General features: G+C 45.7%; 1 protein-coding gene across 1 annotated transcript in view; it reads right to left on the bottom strand.

The window, feature by feature from the left end:
* Nucleotides 1-27902, bottom strand: part of IGF1R (insulin like growth factor 1 receptor) — a 205339-nt gene that overhangs the window by 5769 nt on the left and 171668 nt on the right. Inside the window, exons 8-19 of the mRNA XM_063142159.1 lie at nt 26348-26586; nt 22914-23081; nt 22415-22619; nt 18260-18546; nt 15778-15914; nt 14205-14364; nt 12607-12712; nt 10102-10172; nt 7739-7968; nt 5767-5877; nt 3133-3292; nt 2464-2593 (exon numbers count right to left, since the gene is read on the bottom strand). Of these exons, the coding sequence (XP_062998229.1) occupies nt 2464-2593; nt 3133-3292; nt 5767-5877; nt 7739-7968; nt 10102-10172; nt 12607-12712; nt 14205-14364; nt 15778-15914; nt 18260-18546; nt 22415-22619; nt 22914-23081; nt 26348-26586 (2004 nt within the window). The remainder of the gene's footprint in view (nt 1-2463; nt 2594-3132; nt 3293-5766; nt 5878-7738; nt 7969-10101; nt 10173-12606; nt 12713-14204; nt 14365-15777; nt 15915-18259; nt 18547-22414; nt 22620-22913; nt 23082-26347; nt 26587-27902) is intronic.

Genomic DNA, 27902 nt, shown 5'->3' with positions numbered 1-27902 from the left:
CGCTGCAGGAGTATAAACTATGTTCAGTCTCCTTCACGTAAAGATTGTTTGTTATGAAGTGCCATGCAGGAGTTGTGCAACAGGACATGGGAAAATGAAGCAGGAAACGGATTTGTTACAAACTTCCCTGGAAGCTCTGCATCACCTCCCCACAAATGCAGAGGGAAGGAGGGAGGAAAGGGGTCCAGGAATACCAGAGGCCTGTTGTGCATTCAATGCTAAAACATTGTTTAGCATTAAGTATGAATGTGGCTATTCTAAGGCAAGTGCATGCTACTGAATTGTAAACATTTTAAGATAGGACAAGTATCTAATAAAAGTAATTTCCTAGTAAAGCTCTGAATGTAACACTCAACCTACATTAAGTGAGCTTTATTGATTTTTCCTCCCCTCTAATCAAATAGTTCAGTTCAAACAACTTTTGGCTATTGAAAAAAGAAGAAGAAGCCTATTTGAAATATTTATACAGCATGTAAAATTAACTTGGTGTGTTGTTTACTGAACATAAGTCAAACACGGTAAATCAGATTCCCAATTGATTTAGGGCACCAGATAATTTCCCAGATTTTTTTTTTCCAGTTCAAAATTTTTCCAGAAAGCCCACATCACTACTATTTTCAACCCTTTCCTATTGATAGAACACGCCTTTTTCACTGCTGCCACTGAGTTGAGGTTTTCATTGAGCCAAAGCTGCCTTCTTTTGCCATGGGGAAAAAATAAAGACACAAACATAGCCCTACACACATGTTGCAGGCATTCAAGAGCGGAGCAGCTATTTTACTCATATCGTCATAATCAAATATAGAGTCTCTTTCTAACCCTGGAGATCTCAACGGTAGGACAATATCCCCCACCTCAAAAGGAGGGACAGCCAGGCAAGAGGGCAGAAAATCCGGAGGCATGTGAAATCAAGCATGACCAAAGAGAAATGGAGCAGGTCTCCAAGTAGGAAAACATGGGGTGTCCCTCAGAACGAAAGACTGTTTTCACATATCGGATGAAAAGTTCAAAGCATTCCAGTTTGAAATTGCGTGGGATGCATTGTTGATTATGGGCCATAAAGCGAGGCATGTGTGTTCAACAGACGGCCAACAACACATCACCATCCCTTCTGTGAGATAATGAAGGTACGAGACGGATTTTTCTGCCTTGGAATATATGAACCGGAAACCAATACATGCAGCGGTGTTCTGGCGAGTGTGCCCACACCAAATAAACCATGCAGGATGTCATTTGCATGGTATGGGGCAAATACCTCTTCTGATCTGGAAAAAAACCTCTCTTACGCTGCAAAAAGCAACGAGTGGTACAACGCTTAGGGAAGTGGTTGGTTATTTTTAGCTGCTATGAATCTTTTGCAAAAGGGAGGGCCAATTCCATTTTTTACCCATATACTAAACACACACACAACACACACACACACACACACATATATATATATATATAAGCACCATGATAAAAATCCAGTGCTGATTTGTAGAAAATGATCTACAAAGAGAAGGTTCTTGCCCTATTTTGTTCATGTAAAACAGACATGGATTTTTCATTGCAAGTAATACTTTACAGTCTGTTTAGTATGCTACAACACAGGAATCCCCCTGGATCAATTGCATGATGTTGGAATCAACCCTAACAGAAATCAAACCCCTTTTAGCAACTAGAATCTAAATTGTTCTGGGGTCTGGATTCAAATCATCCCACCCCTCACCCCAAACATTATTTCTGCCTTGGATGGTAGTTTATTTTTACACTGTCGATGGAATTTGAAATAAAAGCTACGTAGCTGAGCTCCAAAGTTAGCCTTTCCAGAAGAGAAGACTACAAGTGAGCAATGGGTTCTCCCTTCCCAAGAATTCTGCAGTGAGAAGCCAAGTGGTTTCCAAAATATACTAATCTATGTAAGGAGCATGACTGCCAAGCCTGGGAATTTCAAAATGCTTCTCTGGGGCTGTGGGAAAATAGTACAGAAACAAAATGACACAATTTTTAATTTTATAGCTTTAAGTCTGTTATGTCAAAGAATTTAATCCAAAGATGTGTTGTTGTTGTTTTTTTAAAAAAGGTCTGCTGTTTTCCAGCCAGATCTTTGGTTCGCCCCCACCCCACCCCACCTGTCCCTCTCTCCCTTTTTGGAGAGGCGTGCTAAACACAGCTAAACAGAATTGAGCTAAACACAGATCTTACAGAATTGAACCAGCCCTTAAAACTATACAGGTATTTGTTTAAACTCGCTTTCGGGGCTTTAGCATGACAGAAGTTCCAAAGAGGAGGAAGTAACACCCTGAGAGTACATTACACAGAGTTTGGAGCAAGGACTCTGCAAACAGAATGGGAAACAGGAAAAACTAGAGTTGTCAAAAAAAAAACCAACACCTTGACATAGTGTTTTCTTTGAGCCATAATCAAGCTGCAGGTGCCCGGGGAAGAGCACTTAAATATCGCTAAGAACACTTTCATTATTACCAAACGTCCGAGTGTGTCGTGAATACGCCGTCCTTCAGTGACTCTGGCGACATCCAGCGGACGGGCAGCAGTCCCTTGCCGCCTTTTCGGTAGTAATCCGTCTCGTAGATATCTCTTGTCATGCCAAAATCTACACGGTACACAAGGGACACGTGTGCTCAACAAACCACAATAAAAATTGGATAAGGACGCATACTGGCTGAGGGACCCAGCAACCTACCTCTAAACAATTTGAGGTTGAAAGCATCCTGCCATTTGTCACTGCTGATGCTCAATTGCGAGCGTGTGTTTTGAGCCTCTCTGCATGCATGGGATGCACTGTGAGCCTCTTTTTCATTTCCAGAACAAGGAGGCAGGCAAGGCATCGGAATTCTACCCATATGAAAAGAACTGGAAATTTTGCCCCACAGCTGTGATTCTACACAATCACAATAAATGGCCAACAACTTGCTTTTGTTTGGTTAAACCCAAGGTTCTCAAGATACTGAGTTGTGCACCAGGCACCAACTTGCACGGTGTCGCTCACAGGACGTGAAAATAGGCACAGCCCGAATAGCTGTACTAGGAAATCCCACTGTCGGTACATTTCTGCCAAATGCCCAATTTAGAGTTTAGTTCCTGCTTCCGTTGCACTTCACACGCAGTCGAAAAGAGAGAGGAAAGACTCACCTCCAATTTTCACAGTAAAGTCCTCGGCCACCATGCAGTTCCTTGCAGCAAGATCTCGATGGACGAACTTGTTGGCGTTGAGGTAGGCCATGCCATCGGCAATTTCGCCGGCCATCTGAATCATCTTCTTTAGCACTGGAGGAGTCTGCGCTGGGTTATTCTGAACAACGAGGAACGGAAGACAGCCCCAACATGTGTTGAGAAAGCTGCTGCTTTCTGCCATGCCAAAATCTTTACATTTGGCTTATCTTCATAGAATCATAGAATAGTAGAGCTGGAAGGGGCCTATAAGGCCATCGAGTCCAACCCCCTGCTCAATGCAGGAATCCACCTTAAAGCATACCTGACAGATGGTTGTCCAGCTGCCTCTTGAAGGCCTCTAGTGTGGGAGAGCCCACAACCTCCCTAGGTAACTGGTTCCATTACTGTACTGCTCTAACAGTCAGGAAGTTTTTCCTGATGTCCAGCTTCCTGTAACTTGAGCCTGTTATTCCGTGCCCTGCACTCTGGGATGATGGAGAAGAGATCCTGGCCCTCCTCTGTGTGACAACCTTTTAAGTATTTGAAGAGTGCTATCATGTCTCCCCTCAATCTTCTCTTCTCCAGGCTAAACATGCCAAGTTGTTTGAGTCTCTCTTCATTGGGCTTTGTTTCCAGACCCCTGATCATCCTGGTTGCCCTCCTCTTAATTTCCCTTGGGGGCGACTCATCTCGCTGGTGGGCCATTGATAATAAAGAATGTGGAAGGGTGGACTAGGAGCCATTCTCCCTAGGGTCCACCCTCTGCTTTCCCAATAGTAGATCAAACAAAATAGGTATAAAGGGGAAAAGTACAGAGCAGGAGAGGGGCAGAAAGGGAAAACACCCCCCACCCATGTACTCTCTCGGCTGTGTGATACCTTCTTTCCCCACGTCCACGTCTAGGGCTGTGTTTTTGGTAGGCAGGATATTCCTCATCCCATCTCTTTCAAGGAAGAAACATCATTCACTTTATAATCAAATTTTAATCTTCTCCCTTAAATGCCAGATGCTCCCATTGTGTCACTATAAATTATTTACATCTGGAACTGTCCGCAACAAAGCCATCGAGAACCAAACCCATAAGCGGCCCTAATTTCAGTCGTATTTAGCTCTTGTGGGTCTCCCTTTTGCCTGCCCTATTTGGACCTTACAGAACGTATGTGGCCATCTCCAAAACCTTCTGTTGCCAGCATGGACATTAACTGTCGGGTGCCATGACTAAACATTAGTTTTTGCTGCAACTCTCATTTATAATTCAGGGCGAACACAAAGCGGAGCAGCATGTAGCATTTAAAATCATGAGCAATTAACATATCCGTGTCATACCAAATGACCATAATGGCTGAAGACAGAGAAGACACAGAAAGTTTCATTCAGGCCTGAAAAACAGCCGATTTCGTGGCACAGGGCCAGGAGAAAAGAAGCACAGAACTCCTGATTTCAGCCAACTTGTAGGAGAAAAGCGAAACTTTGGGTGCAGAGATGGGCAAAAGGGCCAAACCGTTGCCATTTTAATTAATTAATTTGCACCCTATCTTTCTATCAAAAATGGCACTCAAGGCGGCTTACTGAACCAATGTGAAGTGATTAAAACAATGTATTAAATTGCAACAAAAACGTATTCGAGAAAAAGTATTAAAAACAGCACCCAAACCCACTTATTAAAGGCCTACTTAAATAAAGCAGTCTTTATTTACGACTGCAGAGAGGGAACAAACCTAGCCTCCCTTGGGAAGGAGTTCCATAGCCTGGGAGCTGCCACCAAAAAGGCCCTCTCTCAGGTTGCCACCAAAGGCAATTTACAAGTTCAAAGAGAAAAACATGAGAGTAGATAGAAATTAGGGCCTCGTGTGGTGCAGAGTGGTAAGCGGCAGTTACTGCAGCCGAAACTCTCCCCACGGCCTGAGTTCAATCCCAGCGGAAGCTGATTCTCAGGCAGCCAGCTCAGGTCGACTCAGCCTTCCATCCTTCCGAGGTCGGTAAAATGAGTACCCAGCTAGCTGGGGTAAAGGTAACTGCGACTGGGGAAGGCAATGGCAAACCACCCCACTACAAAGTCTGCCAAGAAAACGTCAGCGAAAGCAGGCGTCCCTCTAGGAGTCAGTAATGACTCAAGTGCTTGCATGAGAGGTTCCTTTCCTTTCCTTCCCTTCCCTTCCCTTCCCTTCTCATTATATACAAATACAGGAAACTGGTTTGTTCAAACCATGGTTAACCAAGGTTCCTTTCCTTTCCTTTTTTTCAGATAGAAATTAAGAGAGCGCTTCTGGCAGTCCAATTACGCCTCTTACAACCCAATTACGCCTCTTCTTTATATCCCCTTACTTACACTGTAAAAACTGAAGAGGGGACCCTTGCGATTCAAGACTGCAGCTTGACAAGACGTTATCTATGCATTACTGAAAGGCATCCACACCAGACGTTTGTACGCTTGCTAAAGTGACAGCTACAGCTAACCGAAAGCAAAACATGGCACAGCCAGTTCATGCAATGGCAAGAACGCAAGCAGCTCTCCTGACATCCCAGCTGAGTGCCAGAACCGGCAAAACTCAAGACGTTGCTGAAGACCATCTTTTCTTGCAACCGAGAAAGGCAAAACCCCACCGCACTCACCTCCGTGTCTGGCCGGAGAGACCGCAGGTAACTCTTCAGATCTCCGCGGGTCATGAGTTCCATGATGACCAGAGTGGGCTGGCCCTGAGACACGACTCCCAGGAGTCGCACCTGACAGAGAAATGCTTGGATTACACACTTGAAGAAACCACATTTTAGTAAAGAGTGCGCACCGCCTTTTGTTTTGTTCTTGTAGGGGGCGAAGCTTCACCATGCACCCCACATGCATCGACTTGGGAGTAAGAGGGAATGGGTGGGCTGGGGGGGGGGGAGAGAAAGACCAGATTCACCACCCCACTGACATTAGAGCCATCAGCCTCCACTGACCCTAACCATACGTTTACTTAAAAAAAACCCAAATCCTATTGGGTTCAACACCACTTCCTTCCATGCGCCAAGTGCATAGGCTCATGTCCTTCACCAGCCTTGTGCTGTCTCGAGGAAACAGGAGGACATTATACCCCCCCTCCGGCATCCAAGAAATCTCAGCCATTGTGGCTATATTCACAAACGAAGTGCTTTCCCCGGAAGCCGCGTCTCTCAAAGTAATTGCCACTAGAGCAAATAACAAACCGCTTCTTTGCCAAAGCAGCCACAACGATTGAGGGCTACACAGACTGACTGGGGGAGAGGGAGGGAGCCTTTTCTGGTCCTTTTCCCTGCCAGAGAGAACATTTTCTCCCCCAGTCTGCACTATAAGGCAGCAAAGATAAATCTGGATTACATCCCTAGTCACAGTTCCATTGGAGTAATTCTCACTAAAACCAAGCAGGATCTACTTCCAAATACCTCTGCACATGGTCCGATGGTTTAGGTGTGTTCTGCAAACAATTGTTTACTCAGAAACATGCCCAAGACAGACCCCGTTAAAAGTCATGAAACTCTATGGAAGACAACCTTCAGATGTCACAGTGAAGGATGGTGGCTCCAATGTCAGTGGGTGTGTGTGTGTGTGAATCCGTTCTAGGTTCCAGTCAGAACTCTAAAGGAGCTCTCCAAGGAGAGCTCCTTTAGAGTTCTGTCTGGTCCAGAGCGAATTCAAAACCCCACTGTTCTCAGAGCCACCAGCCTCCACTGGGTGACAAGCACAACCAACACTATCACAGGTAAGGAAAAGGCCAATGAAACAGCCACCAGGATACAGGATTGCAGAGACTTACCCCGATGGGGACAAGCCTGAAAATCCTTGAAAGGACCAAAGACCAATCAGAAAACGAATGGGATTTGTCTCTCCCCTTCTGGAATGTGTCCATGGCACCCTCATGCTTATCAGTCTTAACACTTCTGGATTCAAGCATAGTTTGTTTTTCTAACAAAAACGCGCTTTCCTTTTAGTCAAGAAGAGCTGGGATCTTAACAGGAGCAGTAGCACCTCATCTGCATTGAGGTGCCGTGCGTTCGTTTTGGCTGGGCGCGGGCCGCCCGAGTGTCAGGAGTAACCATGTCAGCCTAGATAACATCCCCTCTTCAATTACTGCTCAAATGGTGTGGAACGATGCCACAGCCTTGCGTGGCTCTCCCTCTGCTTCAGCCACTGAGCTTTGCTCCACCCTTCTGTATGGATTACGCATCGGTTTGTTTCAGCTGTAGCGGCTTCGTCGACCATTTATCAACGCATCTGTATTTCTATTTCTTGAGAATCTCTCATTACTATCAACTATGAATTTTTATTGTTTTTATCGTTTCATTCAATGTGACACGGTAAGACATGCCAAGAATGTATATTTCGCGGAGAAAACCAGCCCCAAAGCTCAAAGGAAGGACGTTAATGCCATCTCCTATCTGATTCACCATTTCATCTATATCCAGGTCCTATACCAAGACATCATGAAGGCAAAGAAGTGATCTGGCTTCCTTGTGCAAAACTGCATTTTTCCGCGCTCTGATAAAGAGATGGAGGGAAGGAGATGGGGGAAATGGACAACGCCACCCGCACTGGCACTGTGGAGCTTTGCACGGTTTCGCAACTTACGACATGGTGGCAGTTGAACTCCTTCATCACCGAAGCCTCGTTCAAAAACTCGATCCGTTCTCGCATGCTTGCTGACTCATTGACCGTCTTGATGGCCACCCTGGTTTCTGGCTCGTCTTTAACCACGCCTTTTGCTATCCCCTCGTACACCATTCCAAAGGAGCCCTGCCCCAATTCTCGGCACATGGTAATCTTTTCCCGGGGCACTTCCCATTCATCCGGCACGTACACTGCAAAAATAAATAAATCACAAGCTGTTTTGAACTGAAGCCTCAATAAAAGCGGATAGAATGAAAGCAACTTCCTCTTCAATTATAGCACACTACAAAGCTCTGAGAATTATTTTCATAATTACATTAATGTTTTAATGCTGGGTAATCTTTCTGTTGCACAGCCCCATTGTAAAGTTGCCCCAATTTTGCAAGATCGGGTACAGGGCCTGAGACAAAACATAATGGCCAAGAATACACAATGAGTTCTAGAATCGAAGTAGGCCATAAAAACAAATCGGAAGGGCGGGGCAAGAAACTAAACACAAACTAACACGGACAATTAGTTGAATGCGCCAAGGAAAAGGGTAAAATGCCAAGATTTTCAGCACTTCGTGTGCCAGGCAAGGTAGCACGGCATAATGCAGCCTTCTCCAGCCTGATAACCTCCAGCACTTTTGGACTACAACTCCCACGACTCCTAACCTTTAGCCATGTTGGCTGGGGCTGATAGGAGTTGAAGTCCAAACATTTGGAAGACAACAGGCTGGGGGGGGCGGGGGGGAGGAGGCTGCTAGAATGTCAAAGAAGTCTTAGGAAAGGAAAAGAATACTCTGCTTAGTATCTGATACACGTTGTTTAAATAGGGAATAATGTGGTTAAAAGCCAAGTATTAGTTATTATTATTATTATTTATTTATATAGCACCATCAATGTACATGGTGCTGTACAGAATAAAACAGTAAATAGCAAGACCCTGCCGCATAGGCTTACATTCTAATAAAATCATAATAAAACAATAAGGGAGGAAGAGAATGCAAACAGGCACAGGGTAGGGTAAACAGGCACTGGGTAGGGTAAAACTAACAGTATAAAGTCAGAACAAAATCAAGTTTTAAAAGCTTTAGGAAAAAGAAAAGTTTTTAGCTGAGCTTTAAAAGCTGCGGTTGAACTTATAGTTCTCAAATGTTCTGGAAGAGCGTTCCAGGCGTAAGGAGCAGCAGAAGAAAATGGACGAAGCCGAGCAAGGGAAGTAGAGACCCTTGGGCAGGCGAGAAACATGGCATCAGAGGAGCGAAGAGCACGAGCGGGGCGATAGTGTGAGAATAGTTCTCAGTTGTGACATATGGGTATGTTCAACTTAATTCATCATGACTCATATTCATCAACAGACACCTGATCAGCACGTTTCAGCTAGCTGCCTCCCCAACAGACACATTTTTTTAAGCAAATGACAAGAACACCCCTCACTCCCACTCCTGACTTCAAGAACATGATCAAGATTTAAGAACCTAAGAAGGGCCCTGCTGCATCAGACCAAGGGTCCATCTAGTCCAGCACTCTGTTCACACAGTGACCAACCAGCTGTTGACCAGGGACCCACAAGCAGGACATGAGTGCCAACAGCACCCTCCCACCCATGTTCCCCAGCAACTAGTGTATACAGGACTTACTGCCTCTGATACTGGAGGTTGCACTTAGCCATCAGGACTAAGTGCACTGATAGACCAGGACCCAACTCCAAAATTCACACCTTCGTTCTTACTCTCGGATACCAGAGTTCAACTGCTTGCCCCAAAATGAAATCCAAGTGAGTAACCTATAAATGCCCAGCTTACAATTGGGAGGGTGTGACCCCCATTACAGGTCAACAAAAAACATTGCCTGCTGTGAGTGCAGGAGAGGGGGAAAGACGACAAGGAACAGAGGGAAATGGTTGTCGGCTAAGGACACAGTTGACCTTGCTTGAATTATAGCAAGGGAAAATGGGGGGAAAAGGGCCTTATCTGTGTTTCCATGTCTCCACTACCTCTGGATAAAAGAATGCCTGAGCCCCCTAACAGTAGCCAGAGACCTGGCTGCTACAGGGAAGCTCTATAATTTATTAGTTGAGAACATTGTGCTTTGAAGAACAACTTGAGTAACTCAAGTATCATCTGACATATCTAGCCATTAAAAGAGAGAGAGAGAACTTAAAAGAGAACTCCCACAAGTTCCTTTCTGTTTGGCTCAATGACTGAAGGGGGAGTTTGTCTTGATAACCTTTCATACAAAACTTTCCATGATTTCACCTGTGGCTTTGCAGGAGCTACATTCACCTTATTCCAAGACTTTGCTGTCTTAAAGGTGTCAGAAGCAGAAGGAGGGACTTACCATCTGAAGCACTGAAATATTCAGGATTCACAGAAGCATAAAGTACTCCATTTCCAAGCCTGTCGCTGTTCCTGTTAAAATACAAGAGGGTATTTTCCTCACTTCAACACCCATCTCCAAAAGGAGCAACATTTCACTCTATTTTGGTTCTCTCACTTTGAGCTCTGTTCCGGGACTTGCTTTTAACACACACACCAACCGCAGCATTTGGCAGGTTCTCATAGAGGTGTTAGGTATCAGCTGAGTTGTTTCCCACGTGTACCTATGCTCAGTGACAGATCCCTTAAACGTTCTCTGAATGAATGCCCAAAAAAAGCAAAAGCAAAGCAGAGAGGAGCTGGGTCAGCTGGCAGCAGCAAAATGAAGACGGCAAAAGAGGTCTTGCTCTCTGCCACTTACTCAAGCGATTGACCAGAAAGTGCTGGATGAGTACAATGCACATCAGGAAGCAAGAAACAATAATCAATTGGGAGGAGCACTTCGATTCCTCGTACGTTTTTCCAGCTAAGATGTGTACGGTCCTGTCATATTTAAGGCCTAGACCTACCGGGTTTAGCGTGACGGAGGAGATATGATCTCGCAATATGTTTACGCAAGATCTCTCCTCTGTGTACACGCGACGCACAACATCCTAGGAGGAACAGGACGTCGCGCTCGCCATTTTTTTAAGGAGACAGAGCGCATGAGCGCTCGTGGCGCAAAAGGTCATTTTTTAAAAAATAAAATAAAATGAATTTCCCTGCTCCCCCACCCCCACCCCACCTGTGCCCGGCTCCCCGCAGTTACTCGCGAGGAGCCGGGTCAACCCGCAACGCCCGCCCACACGTTCCTCAGTCTTGGGAACATCCCAAGACCGCGGAAAAAGTGGGATTAAAAGGTAGGGCAATATCCCGTGGAAATGGAGGGATCATTCCTCCCTGGTCCCAGGATGCCCTGTGTGTCATGTGGACGCACAGAGACAATCCCGAGACGATCCCCAGGATATCGCCCCTTCTAGCTATGTCCTAAGTCATTATCCGGGCACAAGATCTGAAATAATCCCAACCACTGATACAAGGGAGTTCCACACTTTCCATCTTATTAAAAAGAACAAAGGGGGAAAGGCAACAAAATACTGGGAGGTATTTATTGATCTGCATCCTGCCCTTCCTGCAAGGAGATGGCAAGGGACTCACTCTGTTATAGGGGCTCCCCAGTCCTACTCAGAAACTCAGCACTACATTGGTCTATCACACCCAAGCAGCTGTGCAAGATTTGCTTAGCAAATAATACCGGGGTGGGGTGAGAAACAGACATTAATTGCACCAAAGGAGGCTTTTTTCAAAAAATCACCTGTAGTGATGTTGTAAAAAAAAGCCATGACTTTGCAGGAAACTGTATTCAGTGCAAGTGAAAAAATGACGAACTATAAAAGATACCATGAGGCCTACACCTGCTGGTTTAATTATGTGGAAGTAAGTGGTGCTAACAAGTTAATAAGAGAAATTCAAATGTAACAGCAACATCAAGGCTGTTGATAACGGAGACCAGGAGGTTCAAACATATAAGACAGATTCTGACCTGCTTGCATTGGCTGCCTGTATGTTTCCGAGCCCGATTCAAGGTGCTGGTTCTAACCTATAAAGCCTTACACAGCTGAGGACCACAATACCTGATGGAAATGCCTCTCCCAACATGAACCTACCCGTACACGACGTTCAACATCTAAAGTCCTCCTCCGGGTACCTATGCTGAGTGAGGCTTGGAAGACGTCAACAAAGGAGAGGGCCTTCTCTGTGGTGGCCCCCAATTAAGGAATGAAGTGCCCAACAAGGCCTGCCTGGTGCCAACATTGTTATCTTTTTGGCACCAGGTCAAGACTTTTTCCTTTTCCCAGGCATTTAGCAATATGTGATGAGCTTAACTGATCCCAGATCTGTGTTTAGGTTCAGCTGACAGCTTATAGTTGTTTTTAAATGTATGTTCTCGTGTATATTGTATGTTTTTATGGTTTAATTTCTTTTATATGTTTTAATTGTTTTAATTTTATGTAAACCACCCAGAGAGCTTCGGCTATGGGGCGGTATAGAAATGTAATAAAACAAATAAATAAATATCGCTAACTTTTGCAACCGCAGTGGAAAGCAGTAATGGGCCCAATTAAAAAGAATGGATGAGGAAAAGCAGGGAAATCATTAAAAATTGTAAAAGAAAAAAAGGGTCAGAAAGGATATACCTACTTCCTTAATGACCTATATCACACACATATTTAAATATCAGTTGTCATCTATATAGTTCAGGAAGGCAATACCCCTTTAAAGACTGAATATAAGGATCTGATTTTCTTTTTGTGGAGGGGGTGATTTTTAAAAATAAATAAATCAAGATACACACACACACACACATTTAAAAATCCTCTCCGATGTGATCCTGTGTATCAGATCAACATCAAATTGAGTTGAACCAGTAAATCTGCACTGAGTTCACCTCTGTCCCTAAGCAAGAGTCGCCCATATCAAGTCTCACCTCTTTTTGTTACAGACGTACAGCATGATGAGAAGTCCCCCGACAATCAGCAGGACAGCAATGGGGAGAACAATGATTAAATGCAAGAAATTCCCATAGTCTGGTGCTGCAGCAATCAAAACAAGTAAGTAAATAAGTAAATAAATAAATGCATGGTTATTCATGTGTCTACATCATTTGCTCTGCCCAGCCAGACAATCTCTCCAAAACAAATTGCTATGCTCAATCAGATGATTCAAAACACGGATAACGTAAACTGCTGCCTTCCTGACATTTGAGACAGCGACTCCCAGAAATCTCAGCCAGCCTGGAAGTGGATCAGGGATTATGGTATTTGTGGTTGCTTACCCCTGATTTAGAAGGCCCACGTAACACAGCATACTTCTTCTGGTGGTTGTTACTCAAAGACTCACTGAATGGGAGGGTTGGAAGGGGCCTTGAAGGCCATCAAGTCCAAAACCCCTGCAGGAATCCACCCTAAAGCATCCCTGACAGATGGTTGTCCAGCTGCCTCTTGAAGGCCTCTAGTGTGGGGGAGCTCACAACCTCCCTAGGTCATTGGTTCCATTGTCGTACTGCTCTAACAGTCAGGAAGTTTTTCCTGACGTCCAGCCAGAATCTGGCTTCCTGTCACTTGAGTCTATTACTCCATGTCCTGCACTCTGGGATGATCGAGAAGAGATCCCAGCCCTCCTCTGTGTGACAATCTTTCAAGTCCCTGAAGTGTGCTATCATGTCTCCCCTCAATCTTCTCTTCTCCAGGCTAAACATGCCCAATTCTTTCAGTCTCTCCTCCTAAGGCTTTGTTTCCAGACCCCTGATCATCCTGGTTGCCCTCCTCTGAACCCCCTCCAGCTTGTCTGCATCCTCCTTGAAGTGTGGTGCCCAGAACTGGACACAATACTCAAGATAAGGCCTCACCAGGGCCGAATAGAGAGGAACCAGTACCTCGCCTGATTTGGAAGCTATACTTCTATTAATGCAGCCCAAAGTAGCATTGGCTTTTTTTGCAGCCACATCACACGGTTTGCTCTTATTGAGCTTGTGATCTACAACGATTCCAAGATCCTTCTTGCTTGTAGTATTGCTGACCCAAGTATCCCCCATCTTCTAACTGTGCATTCGGTTTCTTTTTCCTAGGTGTAGAACTTGGCATTTCTCCCTATTACATTTCATTCTGTTGTGTTTTCAGCCCAGTGCTCCAGCCTATTAAGATCACCCTGGAAGTCTGTTTCTACAGTGGACTCCCCACAACCCACTGACCAGGCCCGTTGAATGAAGGTCCCCTTCCAGGACCTGGCCTTTCTAGGCCCCTTGCCTATGCTTCCACCCCTGTCAAAAGCAGCCAAAGACAGGCACAGCTATCAGAAATGTGCCGCCTCTCAGCACAAATGTTCTATTCCAAGCAATTGTGACTAAATATCCAGGGAGAAGAAGACCCATCATCCGCAATTGTACAGAACCCCAATGAAAACCTTACATCTAAGGAATCTGTGAAATAAGGGGCAGGGATGGGGAGGAGGAAAGAAAGAGAAAATCAACTGCTTTCCAACTGCACCCATCTCCCCCACCCCTCCCCCTGTGTAGGAAATTCTTACGTTTGGGTTGGACATAGAATGAGATGGGCTCCGTCCAGGATCCGTTCCCAGCCAGAGAAGTAGCTTGCACTTTAACAGAGTAATTTCCAGGGTTCAGATTTGTCAGTTTGGCTCCTCCAAGCTTCTTGTATTCTTGCCTGGAAATACATTCCCTCTTGTCCTACGAAAGGAAAGTGGGGGAGAAAGAGAGGAGAGAAAGGGTTAAATAAATTGTTATTCCTCCAACTTGTGCATGCAGAGAACTGAAACCAGTAGCTCTGGTTTCTACCTGAACCTTCTCCAGCTACTAGGGCAAATGTTTTTTTTCCTTCTTCTCTTAAGCCTCTTATTATTGATATTTGTTTTCCAACATGCAAAGAACTGAGCAACCTTGCAAAATATTGGCTGTTATAGAAAAGGGGGGCGGGGAAGGATCACAAACTCACTTGTAATACAGAAAGCTCAATTAAATGTAAATCCAATACTCCATTAGACTATGCAGTTTGAAGTATATGTCACCAGGACGAGAGAGACAAAGCTACCCAAATGCTCCTAAGCTTTATTTATTTATTTATTGCATTTATATCCTGCTTTTTTCCCTCCAAGGAACCCAGGGCAGTGTACATAATCCTCCTCCCACTCTCCATTTTATCCTCACAACAAATACTTAAAAGGTTGTCCCACAGAGGAGGGCCAGGATCTCTTCTCGATCCTCCCAGAGTGCAGGACACGGAATAACGGGCTCAAGTTAAAGGAAGCCAGATTCCAGCTGGACATCAGGAAAAACATCCTGACTGTTAGAGCAGTACGACAATGGAATCAGTTACCTCGGGGGTTTGTGGGCTCTCCCACACTAGAGGCCTTCAAGAGGCAGCTGGACAACCATCTGTCAGGGATGCTTTAGGGTGGATTCCTGCATTGAGCAGGGGGTTGGACTCGATGGCCTTGTAGGCCCCTTCCAACTCTGCGATTCTATGATTCTATGAACAACGACCCTGTGAGGTGGGTTAGGCTGAAAGTCTGTAACTGGCCCAAAGTCACCCAGTGAGTTTCCATGGCTGAGTGGGGACTAGAACCCGGCTCTCCCGACTCCCAGTCCAACACTTTAGCCACTACGCCACACTGGCTCTGGTCTTTGGCCACGAGAAAGAGAAACTGGTTGTGACTTTTTTCAAGAAGGGACTTCACGTGAATCTTAGGAAGCTGCCTTATACGAGTCAGACCACTGGTCCATCTAACTCAGTATGGTCTACACCAATTTCTCCCAATCTGGGTGCCCCCAGACATTTTGGACTAGAGCTGCCACCATTCTCTACCACAGGCTATGTTGGCTGGAGTTGTAGGCCAAAAACATCTGGAGGGATCTAGGTTGCAGAAGGATGACAGTGGTTCTGCAGGGTTTCTGGCAGCCTTACCCAGCCCTACTTGGAGATCTCAGGCATTCCTTCTGAGACTTACTGTAAGCACAGTATGAGCTCTTACACCAATGAACTACAGCCTTTCTCCTAATTGCTTCAGAATCAAGGCCATGAGCACACAGAGTAATGTGACATTTGCAAAACAGTTAGATGATATGGCCTGTAGCTCTCCTTACCTCTCCATTTTGCCCGTATTTGATTTCATACATCAAAACCAACCCGTTGGGGTTAACCGGTTCCGGCCACTTCAGGTATATCGTGTTTTCTTCCTTCCCTTCCCATGTTACTGGACCTGGAATGTTATCAGCTCCTTCTGTGGAAAAATGTGCAAGAGCTCATGTGATTCGAGGCAGGGTGACGGCGTGAAGTTTGCACACCCCAAGCAGAATTGGATCAAGTGTCACACATTTACAAAAAAATTAAGGAGGAAGGGAAGGGCTGGGAAGAGACTGCTCTTGAACGGGTGCTATATGCCATGACCAGCATGGTAGGGAACAACAGTACATTTTTCCCTAGGGTGCATTCTAAACACACACACATACCGTGCACAGCACAGATAGCTAGACACACAATTTCCACAGTGGTAAACTGAAATGCAGGCGCACATCAGGAGAATCCCCGTAACTCCGCTCGAAGGAGAGCCCAAAGTGCAGGCAGTTGCGTTGAACCATATCAAACCAGTTCTAGCAGTTTTCATCTCTACCTTGAGTAGAACTTTTGTCAAGCTAATGGGTGGCTTCCATATTGTGGAATGAAGTTCCCAACCAAACCTGCCAGTCAGAGATCCAGAAGTTTTGTCTAGGCTTGGTAACCCGCCAAAGTCTGTGCTCACCCATGTCTCTGGCCCTGGGATGCCACTCCTGGGTGGCTCTACAAGGGTTAATTCCCCATTCCTCTCCACCGTGCCTGGGTCCAGTTCCAGCCGAGAGCCCCCTCCCTCCTGCTACCAACTGTCTCTGCAGAGGCCACCAGTGAGGGAGGAAGCAGCAGCCAGGCACCTCTCCACCGTGCCTGGGTCCAGCTTCAGCTGAGAGCCCCCTCCCTCCTGCTACCAACGGTCTCTGCAGAGGCCACCAGTGAGGGAGGAAGCAGCAGCCAGGCACCTCTCCATCGTGCCTGGGTCCAGCTCCAGCTGAGAGCCCCCTCCCTCCTGCTACCAACTGTCTCTGCAGAGGCCACCAGTGAGGGAGGAAGCAGCAGCCAGGCACCTCTCCATTGTGCCTGGATCCAGCTCCAGCTGAGAGCCCCCTCCCTCCTGCTACCAACGGTCTCTGCAGAGGCCACCAGTGAGGGAGGAAGCAGCAGCCAGGCACCTCTCCATCGTGCCTGGGTCCAGCTCCAGCTGAGAGCCCCCTCCCTCCTGCTACCAACAGTCTCTGCAGAGGCCACCAGTGAGGGAGGAAGCAGCAGCCAGGCACCTCTCTACCATGCCTGGGTCCAGCTCCAGCTGAGAGCCCCCTCCCTCCTGTTGGGTTCCTGTGGGCGTCAGCTCTGGAAGAGCCCACAAACTCATCTAGAATATTTTGGTATCTGAGAGGAAGAAGCTAGGAGCTAGAGGAAAAGCTGGCATGCCCTCCCCTCTTAATGGAGATGCACTTATGTGGGCCTGCTAGTTCCTTCCTTCCTTATTTGCATTCTCGATTGATTGCTTTGGGCAAATTAGTTAGCTTTGTTTTCATTCTCTAATGTCATGGGTGTTTGTGGTATTGCACCTAGCTGGTCTCTGCGTTCCAGCATCCACAGTAAAAGTATCTGGCAGCCAATTGTCTCTGCAGAGGCCAGCAGTGAGGGAGGGAGGAAGCAGCAGCCAGGCACCTCTCCACCGTGCCTGGGTCCAGCTCCAGCTGAGAGCCCCCTCCCTCCTGCCACCAACTGTCTCTGCAGAGGCCACCAGCAAGGGAGGAAGCAGCAGCCAGGCACCTCTCCATCATGCCTGGGTCCAGCTCCAGCTGAGAGCACCCCTCCCTCCTGCTGTCAACTGTCACTGCTGAACTTTGAAACTAAGATTGTAGTGCCTGAATTTGCTTTCCTTTCCCCCCTCCTCCTCCTCCCTCCCAATCCCCTTTCCTTTTGTGCCATGTCTTTTAGATTGTAAGCCTGTGGGCAGGGACTGTCAAGAAATACTTTTGTAAGCCGCCGTGAGAGCCTTTTTTGGCTGAATGGCGGCATACAAATCCTTAAATTAAATAAATAAATAAATAAATTCCAGTTCCAGGCTCGGGAGAGGACAAAGGCTTGGCGTGGTGCACTTTGGAGGCACTCAAAAGGTCCTCTGAAATACAGTGCAATTGTAGGGAAGGAACCCCAACCTGCTCCACACCAACTATAAGTCCTTGCAGGAGTGGAGAGGGACACCGGCCACAGCCAGTGATCTTGTGCACCCTCTCTGTTACCAGGGCTCAGCTCTTCAGCTGTTTAGCGAAGCCCTTTCTAGTCTTTTAGATGTTCCCTATAACAAACCGCTGCCTTTTCCGGCCTGAATATGGCTTTTCACAATCAAATTATTTGTACCTTAACTATGGATGATTATGATGCCGTTTCGAGTTTTACGCGTAAGCTGCTTTGAGTGCAGAGATCAGGATAGAATCTCTCCCCCTGCCCCCAAAACAAAAATCCCACTGTTTGCTGAAGGAAGCAGGTAAGGTTTGGGGACTGTACCTGCAGGCATGGTTCTTGCAAAGACAAAGTTCGAAGCGCTACAGCCCAGCTGTGCTGCTTCATGATTACAACTGTGAATGTCGATACGGTAAAGCGTAAAAGGCAGGAGATGGGAGATGAGCGTCCGCTCCCTGCCTTCCACTCTGGTTTCCGAGAAGAGGAACTCCGCCTCGCTCTCCTCGGGGTTCGAGGCATTGGCAAACTCTTCTGGGACTGTCGCAGTCCTGTTCTTACTGGCGAAAGTCGTGTTTGCAATTCGGTACAAGTCCCTCCGCTTCCGGTCAGGCCTGCAGAGGAAAACAAGAATACCCATAGAAGTGGGATACGCATCGCTTTAAGTGCTTTTGGGGGGGGGGGGCGAATGGGTGGGAACTTATATTGCCAAAAATTCAAGTTTGCAGCCAAAAGCCTCAATTTTTTTTAAAAGGACAACTGTAACAAAATATATTAAAACGCTAAAGACTGACAGATGTCCAAACCCTGCATGTAACACCCATGTCAAAATAAGCCTGTGTTATAGTCAAATCACACATCCAAGCCCAGGGAAGACATTTCACTGGAAAAAGGAACAGAAAGGTTACAGCTAGGTGAAACGGCAAGGCAAACACGACTATGAGAAAATGAAATTACTTGGAACTTCAGGTGAAGTTCAGCAGCAGGGCATGCCATATAGGCAAGGTCTACATCCCTTTCCTTGGACGTTTGCAAGAGGCAGATGGTCAGATATGTCCTAACAATGTCTTAGGCTGAGGACAACCAATCCTACGTAGATCACCAATCCTGTGACGTCTGTCTTCCACACTAACTCATCAGACGATCAGGGCAAATGTGCTACAGAGAATAGTTTATTTCACACACACCCTCGCCCCTCCTCCTCCTGTAGTTCTGCCGTCCAGCTGGGTAGGTATCCCAGCTTCCCAGCTTCCTTTGCGGAGGGAATAGAGATTGCTTTAAAGGAGCGAGCGGCGACAGAAGTTTTGGCCGCTCTTGCCAAGCAGCTCTGTAGGAGACCTTCGTAACCCACGCTGGTGCAACAGACAACACGCAAACCCACCATAGGTAAAATAACCCTTACTGCAGACCGTGAGTTCTCAGGATGGCTTATTTGCGGGAAATGACCCACCGTGGAGGGGGAAACATCCCAAAGTCAACATGCAAACCCATCATGGGTTGTTCTGGAAAATAAACCATCATGGACTAATGTGTTGTGTGAACCCAGTTTGTCTGCCCGTCTTTCTTCCCCACCCCACCCCACCCTCCTCCCTCTCCCTCTCTCTCTGTCACACACACACATCCGAGGACGGGGGAGCTTTTATTTAGAAGTCTTTGCTGCTTTCACAATTCAGACTCCAGCAAAAAGCACCATGTAATGACGGTTGTATCGATATAAGAATTGTTCTCTTCCTGGGGGGTGGGGGAGCAATGAAGAGGAGGGAAAGGGAGACAGACGGACATGTGCAACTTGCTAAGATGGATCCCATGGAGAAATCTCACCCAAGTCATAATCTCACATTTCCCTGATATTTGGGGTTCTTAAAAGACACTTAAGCTGCTCAGCTCGTTACAAGCCGTGAGGCTCAGCCACTACGGCTCTTACAACGCTGAATAGGAAAAAAAATGCACCAATTATGAACGCAAGCTGAGCAAAGAGGAGGAAAGACGCAGAGGCAGTCAAGACATGCATTAGCAAATCGTTCCCATTTATGTTTTCCCCTCTACCGAATGTCAAGATTGCTAATAACTTGCTACTGCTTCCCTGTAGGGTCAGGATGCATACTCCATTTGGTTACTTTCTCCACCCTCACTCCAAACATACACAGCTTCGAAAATTAAAAGATTGGCTGAAATAGGAAATCAGGGTTGTAATGAATGAGTGAAGGTATTCAGTGGTGCAAGAAAGCTTCTAACCATGATTGGGAGAAGTGCCCTGATGTCAGCAATGTGATAAAGCAATCAGGACTTTGTTCCTAAAGTGACTTTGTTCCTAAAGAGCACAGCAGAAAGGGAAGGAAAAGTGGGGGAACCAGGATAACCATGAAGAAACCTATTAGAACCCAATGGGGTCATCCCATAAAGCTGATTGGTGGGAGATTCAGGACAAATAAAAGGAAGGACTTCTTCACACAGCACAGAGTTAAACTATGGAATTGACTACCACAAGATGTAGTGATGGCCACCAATTTGGATGGCTTTAAAAGGGGGTGGGATAAATTCCTGAAGGAGAAGGCTATCAATGACTACTAGTCCTGATGGTTGTGTGGTATCTCCTGTATCCAAGGCAGTAAGCCTGTGTGCACCAGTTGCTGGGGAACATGGGTGGGAGGGTGCTGTTGTACCATGTCCTGCTTTGTTGGTCTCCGATTGACAGCTGCTTGGCCACTGTGTGAACAGAGTGCTGGACTAGATGGACCCTCAGTCTGATCCAGTATGGCACTTCCTATGTTCTTATGTGGTTTTCTCTGGGCCTGGGTTAGGACTTTTTAAAACATCTTTTTATTATCACGTTCTGCTACCCGACTCAGAAGTCTTAAAAACATATATTGTCTGTGGCAATGTTAGTTTCCGTAGCGCATTTCAAATCTCCCTAAAGCCAGGCAAAGTATTTGCTGAGTCATTTCGGCATCGGTTAAAGTGTTCTGAAGAAGCCAGTGTGGAAATCCACAGGCCGCTCATGTATGGAACTCTTACTGACGAAGTGTCGCTTCGACTGTCCTGGACCCTGCCAAGGGGCAATGGTCAGAAAGGTCCTAGAACGTGCCTGGCAGAAGAATGCAGGCAAGCCGGGGGGGGGGGGGGAGTTGAACAAGAAGAAACAAAACTGCAAACAGTTTAACACCTTCTCTTGGTGGGGGCAGGAGGATGGAGCATCAAAACCAGGTTTGGGTTGCAGAGTCTTCATTCAAATTTTAGCCAAGTTCAGTTGTTTGAAAGTGTACAGGCCCTACGCACGAGGAGGGGGTGGTGGTCAAACGCACTAATTCTGCCCCTTTTCACCCCTGCCACTTAAGGCGAGTGTCTTACATGGCTTGGGACCACAATACTTGACGTAACGCTTTTCCAGACATGAACCTACTCGTACACTACGTTCAACATCTAAGGTCCTCCTCCAAGTGCCTACTCCGAGGGAAGCTCGGGGGACAGCAACAAGGGAGAGGGCCTTCTCTGTGGTGGCCCCCCCAATTATGAAATGATCTCCCGAACGAGGCCCACCTGGCGCCAACATTGATATCTTTTCAGCGCTAGGTTAAAACTTTTCTCTTTCCCCAGGCATTTAAGCAATACGTGATGAGCCTTACTGATCCTAGATTTGTTTTTAAAGCTGTTTATAGTTGTTTTAGATATATGTTTTTGCAGTTTTACATTTTGTATATTGTTTTTAAGTGTTTTAATCTCATGTAAACCACCCAGACAGCTTCGGCTATGGGGCGGTATACAAATGTAAATAATAATAATAATAATAATAATAATAATAATAATAATAATAATAGCAGGAAGTTCTCCACGTGATTTAGAACTCTGGAAAATCAAAAGATCTAAATTGCAGGGAGCCGCTACAGGTAGAAGCTATGTCAGTGGTAGGGATGCTGGATAAATTTATTATTATTATTATTATTATTATTATTATTATTATTATTATTATTAAGATTTCTTAGACTTTGTCAAAAAAGGAAACTTACATTTTAAAGACTTTTAAAATAAAAATAAAAATAAAAGACAAGAACAAAAGATGCTACGCTGGATCAGTTCAGCATGGTTTTTCACACCTAAGCTGGACATAACTACAAGACAACCCTCCTGCCCATGTTATTATTATTATTATTATTATTTATTTATATAGCACCATCAATGTACATGGTGCTGTACAGAGTAAAACAGTAAATCGCAAGACCCTGCCGCATAGGCTTACATTCTAATAAATGTTCCCCAGCAACTTGTCTACATAGGCATACTGCCTCTGGTACTGGAAGTAGCACATAGCCATAAAGTCTGGTAGCCACTGGCAACCATGTGCTGCATGAGAGATAATCAATAATTGTGTAAACGGCCCTGGAATCAACAGCAAACAAACACATATTTTCTGCACCGGGCAAAATAACCGACACAACCTTGAACCCCTCTGGTTGCACAAGGAGTGCTGGAAAGCAACCGCCTCACCTGGGCAAGAAGATGGAATTATGGAGGAAATTCTCAAAGACTTTCCGGTATTCTGCCTCCTCCTTCTCAGCTTGCTTCTCTGCCTCCGTTTTGGGGCAGCCGCAGCAAGGTCCCTTTTCTCCCCCAGCACCTTCGGGCTTGGTGGTTTCGGTGGCTTCCTCAGTATCAATAGTCCCGTCAGCATATCTCCTGATCGGGACTTTATCTTTAAAGGAAAAAGAGAAGCGTGCAAAATATTAAGACGTTGCAGAAGAACCGACAAAGAAACTGCCCTCGTGACATACAGCTCTGAAATGTAAAGCGTGCTGCTTCCCTGCCGCGCAATGACTTGAGTTCGCACAACACGCTAACCCACACTCGGTGGTCGGATGTGGGTTGTTTGTGGAACTGTAGGTTTGCACATCTTCTGAGCCCAGGACATTTTCTGCAGGGTGGCTTGTTAACCATGCAGGGAGCCCTCTAAAACACACACATAGGGGCATTTCAACCTTGGCCTCACCTTTGGAGCAATAGTTGTGCCTATAAAGGTAACTGTCCTGGGGCTGCTGTTGCCATCGCACAATGTAGTATGACAGGTTGCCATTAGGGTAAGTGGGCGGGTTCCATTTCACAATCAGCTGCGAGGAGGAGTTGGATGCTGAAATGACGTCCAGAGGAATGGATGGTACTGGGGGGAAGTGTAAAAAAAGAGAACTATAAGCATTTCTCCAAATAGCCTATAACACCCTGAAACTAATTAAATCAGAGGTAGGGTTAAGAAAGCCATTGGTTCCATTGCCGATAACCTTGCTCATACATTGGGCTCATCCATATAGCATCCTCTAAAGCAGGGTTGGTGAACCTGTGGATCTCCAGATATTGGACTCTTGATCCCATCAGTCCCAGGCAATTCAGCCAATGGTGAATGGGTGCTGTAGCCTAACAATATCTGGATGGCCAAAGGTACCCCATCCCTACATTAAAGCAACACAGGACTGCATGCGTAGAAAGAACATGGAAGTCTTCCAATCTAACACACTACTTTAAAGGCAGTGGGCTCTAAACTGAGCTCTCAGTAAGCCAAGGTTCTTTGGAAACATAACAGGTGCACTTTGACAAGACAACTTTCACCCCGGCAAAAAGTAACCACAGGGGTGTTTTAGTTGAGTTCTAGCATGATCTATGTTCTCTTCACATTGAAGAATGGTGGGACCAGAGACGTAGTCAGCAGCCCACAGGAAGGAAGCATGCAACTTAGGAGACCCCCCAGGAACACCCACCCACCCACCCCCAATCCCTCTGCAATGCACAGAGGTTCTTCAGCAAACCATCTGATATGCACAGAGGTTCTTCAGCAAACCATCTGATATGCAAAAAGTTCCTTGAAGGAGAAACGTTTCAAAACCATGGCATCAAGGCATAACCAGCTAAGCAGGTTAGCCCAGTAAATTGTCTAGTAGCCAAAGGAAATGCATTAGTGAGGCCCAGCACCTGGATGGGAGACCACTGGGATCTCCATGTCACCAACCACTCTTAGGGTTTCCAAAGAAGAATGGGATTCAAGTGTAATTAGAGATACTGAAGGATAATAAACAAGCAACTCATGCCATCTTCATTATAGTCAGCATTCTGTGTTAAACAACATTCTGTGTTAAACACAGCCCTGCTCTGCACCGTGATTGTGCAAATCTAAGTAATTTATTTAGCTCCCACTAGCATGGGCAGGACAGGTGGGGAGGGAGGGTTAGGAGGAAACGAAATACACAGAGCCCCAAACTATCACACCCAAATTATCAAAATTTCAGTTAAAATGAGAGCTGCCCACCTCCATCTGCAGTGTATCAGGGATCCATCCCTCCTCCCTGGCTCAATACAGACGGATGACTATCCATAACCCCACCACCTAATCAGATACGATTTCCACCCTCAATTAGAGAGACTTTGTTCAAGGTAATTAAATGCTGTTGGGTATTTCCCTGTGTTTGATTCATTGGACAGTTGTCCCCTCTCCACACAGCCCTTGGTACTGGATGCATCTAAGTTGGTTATCAAAGTGCTGGTTATGACCTATAAAGCCCTCTACGGCTTGGGTCCAGGCTATCTGAAAGACCGTATTCTCCCATATGAACCTGCCCGTGCTCTGAGACCTTCTGGGGAGGCCTATCCCTCAGTCCCACTAACATCCCAGGCACGCCTGATGAGTACGTGGGAGAGGGCCTTCTCGGTGGCTGCTCCAAGGCTCTGGAACTCCCTTCCCTAGGGGGCTAGGCTGGCTCCTTCTGTGCTACACTTCTGGAGGCAGGCAAAAACTTTTCTGCCCTGGCAGGCTTTTGGAAATACTCTGAATCTGTGTTAATGTATTGGATTTTATTTTATTTTTATTTGTTACTGTTTTTAATTTTACTATGGGTTTAATTCTATTTTAACTTTTGTAAATTTGTATGTATGTGTTTTAATTGTACATGTTTTAATCTTGTAAACTGCCTTGAGTCCCAGTACTGGGAAAAAGGCAGGGAATATTATTATTATTATTATTATTATTATTATTATTATTATTATTATTATTATTATTATTTCTGGCAAGTCGGAGTGGTCCCAGACAATTAAAGCAGCCTTTCCTAACCAGAAGTGTACTAAAATTCCCGTAATCGCCAGCTACCAGCCAGGCTGAGAAAGGTTGAGTTAAAGCCATTAGCGGGGATGGGGGTGGGGGGGCTTCCAATATGCGACCAAGCAGATCCCACGTACAAAGCAAGGAAGGGAAGCAGTGAAGACTTGCTGTGCAGGTAGGTTTTCAAAGGCAAGCGCAGCTGTTGTCCCTTGCCACTGAAGACCTACTTGCATGGGGTGGCTGCAAGGCGAGTCCTCATTCTTCTCCTGCTGCACCAAACCCTCCTCAAATTCAGTGTAGGGAGCTGCACAGATCGAGGTTTTTCTATCGCCTCGCCAAGACAACTTCCCTTGTTTTGAATGGGGGCCCAAATTGCTAATGAGTCATCACTCGTCAATCATTTCGGAACCATTTTGGCTACGGACATCTGAGAACCCAGTTCATATGTCATTCATTGTCTGTAGCACGGAGCGATGACCTAAATTCAGGAATCATTTCAACAGAAACAGTTTGCATGTTCAACAGAAGGACATTACATGTATGAACTGGTCGACATACATGATGAACATACATGTATGAACTGGCCAACGTCTTCCAAGGTTTCTGTGTCCTCCAAATGCCTTAGAACTATATTTACCACTGGAATAACCCCAACGTTGTTAGCGTTCCTACTTCACACTGCTATAGCCAGTGTGTTGTAGTGGTTCGAGTGTTGGACTGGGACTGGGGAGACCCAGGTTCTAGCCTCCACTTGGCCGTGAAGCTCACTGGGTGACTTTGCACCAGTCCCTGACTCAACCTAAGCAACCTCACAGGATAGTTGTGAGGATAAAATGGAAAGGAGGTGGATCATGTACGCCACCATGGGCAGGAAAAGCAGGAAATAAATGTAATGAACCAACCAACAAATAAATATTAAAACCCTGAATCCACGACCTAAACGAAGCTTGGATGAGACATTGCAAACTGCATCTTGTGGCCAGACACAGGAAATGGGGCAGCATATAAATGTAATAAGTAAATAAATAAATAAATAAATAAATCCTTCACAATGGTCCCCATTCCAATACAAGCTGCCAAGCTACAGACTAACAGCACATTCACTCAGAAGGAAGTCCCACCGGGACTTGCTAGGAAGAAATCAAACTTGCATCCTAGTACCCACGCCTGTAGCCAAAACCTAATGAAGCCAAAACACTTAGATTTATTGCTAGTTTAAATTACACTGAAGACATCGTGAATATCTTCCAAGCACATAGGCCTCTTTGCCAAATCAATGCCAATTTAACTAAGGCCCACAACCATTTATCTCGGCTGAGAATTGCCATGATGTCTCTTCTTACCTGCAGCTTTAGTTCGTATGTAGACGATCTCGCTCTTTGCTCCGTGGGCATGGTAGTTCTCCATCATGGTGAGCATAACAGCCTTGACATAAATAGCATACTGAGTCCACGGCTTTAGCGCCTGCAGTAAAATCCCCGGATTGTCCTCTTTATTGGGAGGCAGATCCACATCCACCATATTCCAGCTGTTAGAGCCGCACGCGTCCTGCCCGTCGTATTCCGTCACATTCTTGAAAGGTCTGAAACGGGCAAACCCAAGAGGCTGTGAATTTTATTCCTAGCAAAACCACTCTTAAAACTTTTAAGGGGGAATTCTCATGCCGGCTTTTGCCCAATGAAACTCATAATAATAAAACTTTGTTTTTTATAGGAGGATAAAGACAGAGAATCCTAGCACTTAAAGAGTTTTGGCTTCTCAAGTTCTTTTTTTAAAAAAAAGGGGAAGAAAAGCAAGATTCAAGAGACGGAGCCGCTGCAGTTATTGAAATGACAAGGGAGTTCCAAAGGAGGCAGGCCATAATAGTTTTTTTCCTTCCTACAAACTGAAGAAGTTTTTTAAAAAGGGGGGGAAAGAAAGGAAAAAGCACAAACAGTTTACTATTCAGCCACTCCCTGGCCGTAAAGGAAAGAAGAATTTCCTTCCACTCTCTCTTTGTCAATAGATGTATACAAGCAGCCTACAGTCAAGGAATTGGCTAATTAGTTCAAATCAATGTATGGAATTCAGCTCTTGCTCTGACACCCCATCCCTTGGGTCTGTTTTGCTCCTCAATCACAATGTTGAAATGACCGTAACCGACCAGAACCGAGGGAATTCCTTTTCTACAGCAGCTCTGCCAAGGTCTATAAATCTAGCCCAATCTAATGTATTTTACTTTTATGTTTTTATGTTTTAATTGTGTATCTGTTTTTATTGGAATGATACTTTCGTTAGCTACCTTGAGTGCCATTTTTTTTTTTTTTAGCAGAAAGGTGGGATATGCATTCAATAAATAAAATAAAGCAACCCTACAACCGGGGTAGGAAACTTGGGCCCGCCAGACGTTTTGGACTACAACCAAAGGCTTCATGGGAGTTATATTATTAAGGGCGCAATCCTGTCTGGATATCGTCAGCCTCCAAACTCAGAGGCTGACAAGCATCCTATGCAAAGCGGGGGGAGTGTGGAAGCGATCTTCGCCTCCACGCTTTCCCGCTCTGCATTTTTGTGAGCTTGGAGAGGCACACGAAAAGGGGAGAGAAATCTCAGGATGCTATTTGAAAAGTTTATTAGACAAAAGCCCAGCGAGTTTTGGCCTCTTGTTTTTTAGGCCTTCTTCATGGGATTGTTATAATGTCTGCAGAAATTATTAACGACAAAATTGTCTTGTGATGGTGACTAGGGCTTAATAATTCCTGCAGACATTATAACAACCCTCTGAAGACGGCAGAAAAATCTAGAGCCCAAAATGCATAGGGCTTTTGTCTAATAAACTTTTCAAATAGCATCCTGAGGTTTCTCCCCCCTTTTTGTGTACATCTTGAATACTCACCTGCCATGTTTCCCAAAACCTCC

The sequence above is a fragment of the Elgaria multicarinata genome, chromosome 16 (genome assembly GCF_023053635.1).
Source record: "Elgaria multicarinata webbii isolate HBS135686 ecotype San Diego chromosome 16, rElgMul1.1.pri, whole genome shotgun sequence".
Lineage (NCBI taxonomy): Eukaryota > Metazoa > Chordata > Lepidosauria > Squamata > Anguidae > Elgaria > Elgaria multicarinata.
This window is presented reverse-complemented; position numbering and strand designations above follow the sequence as displayed.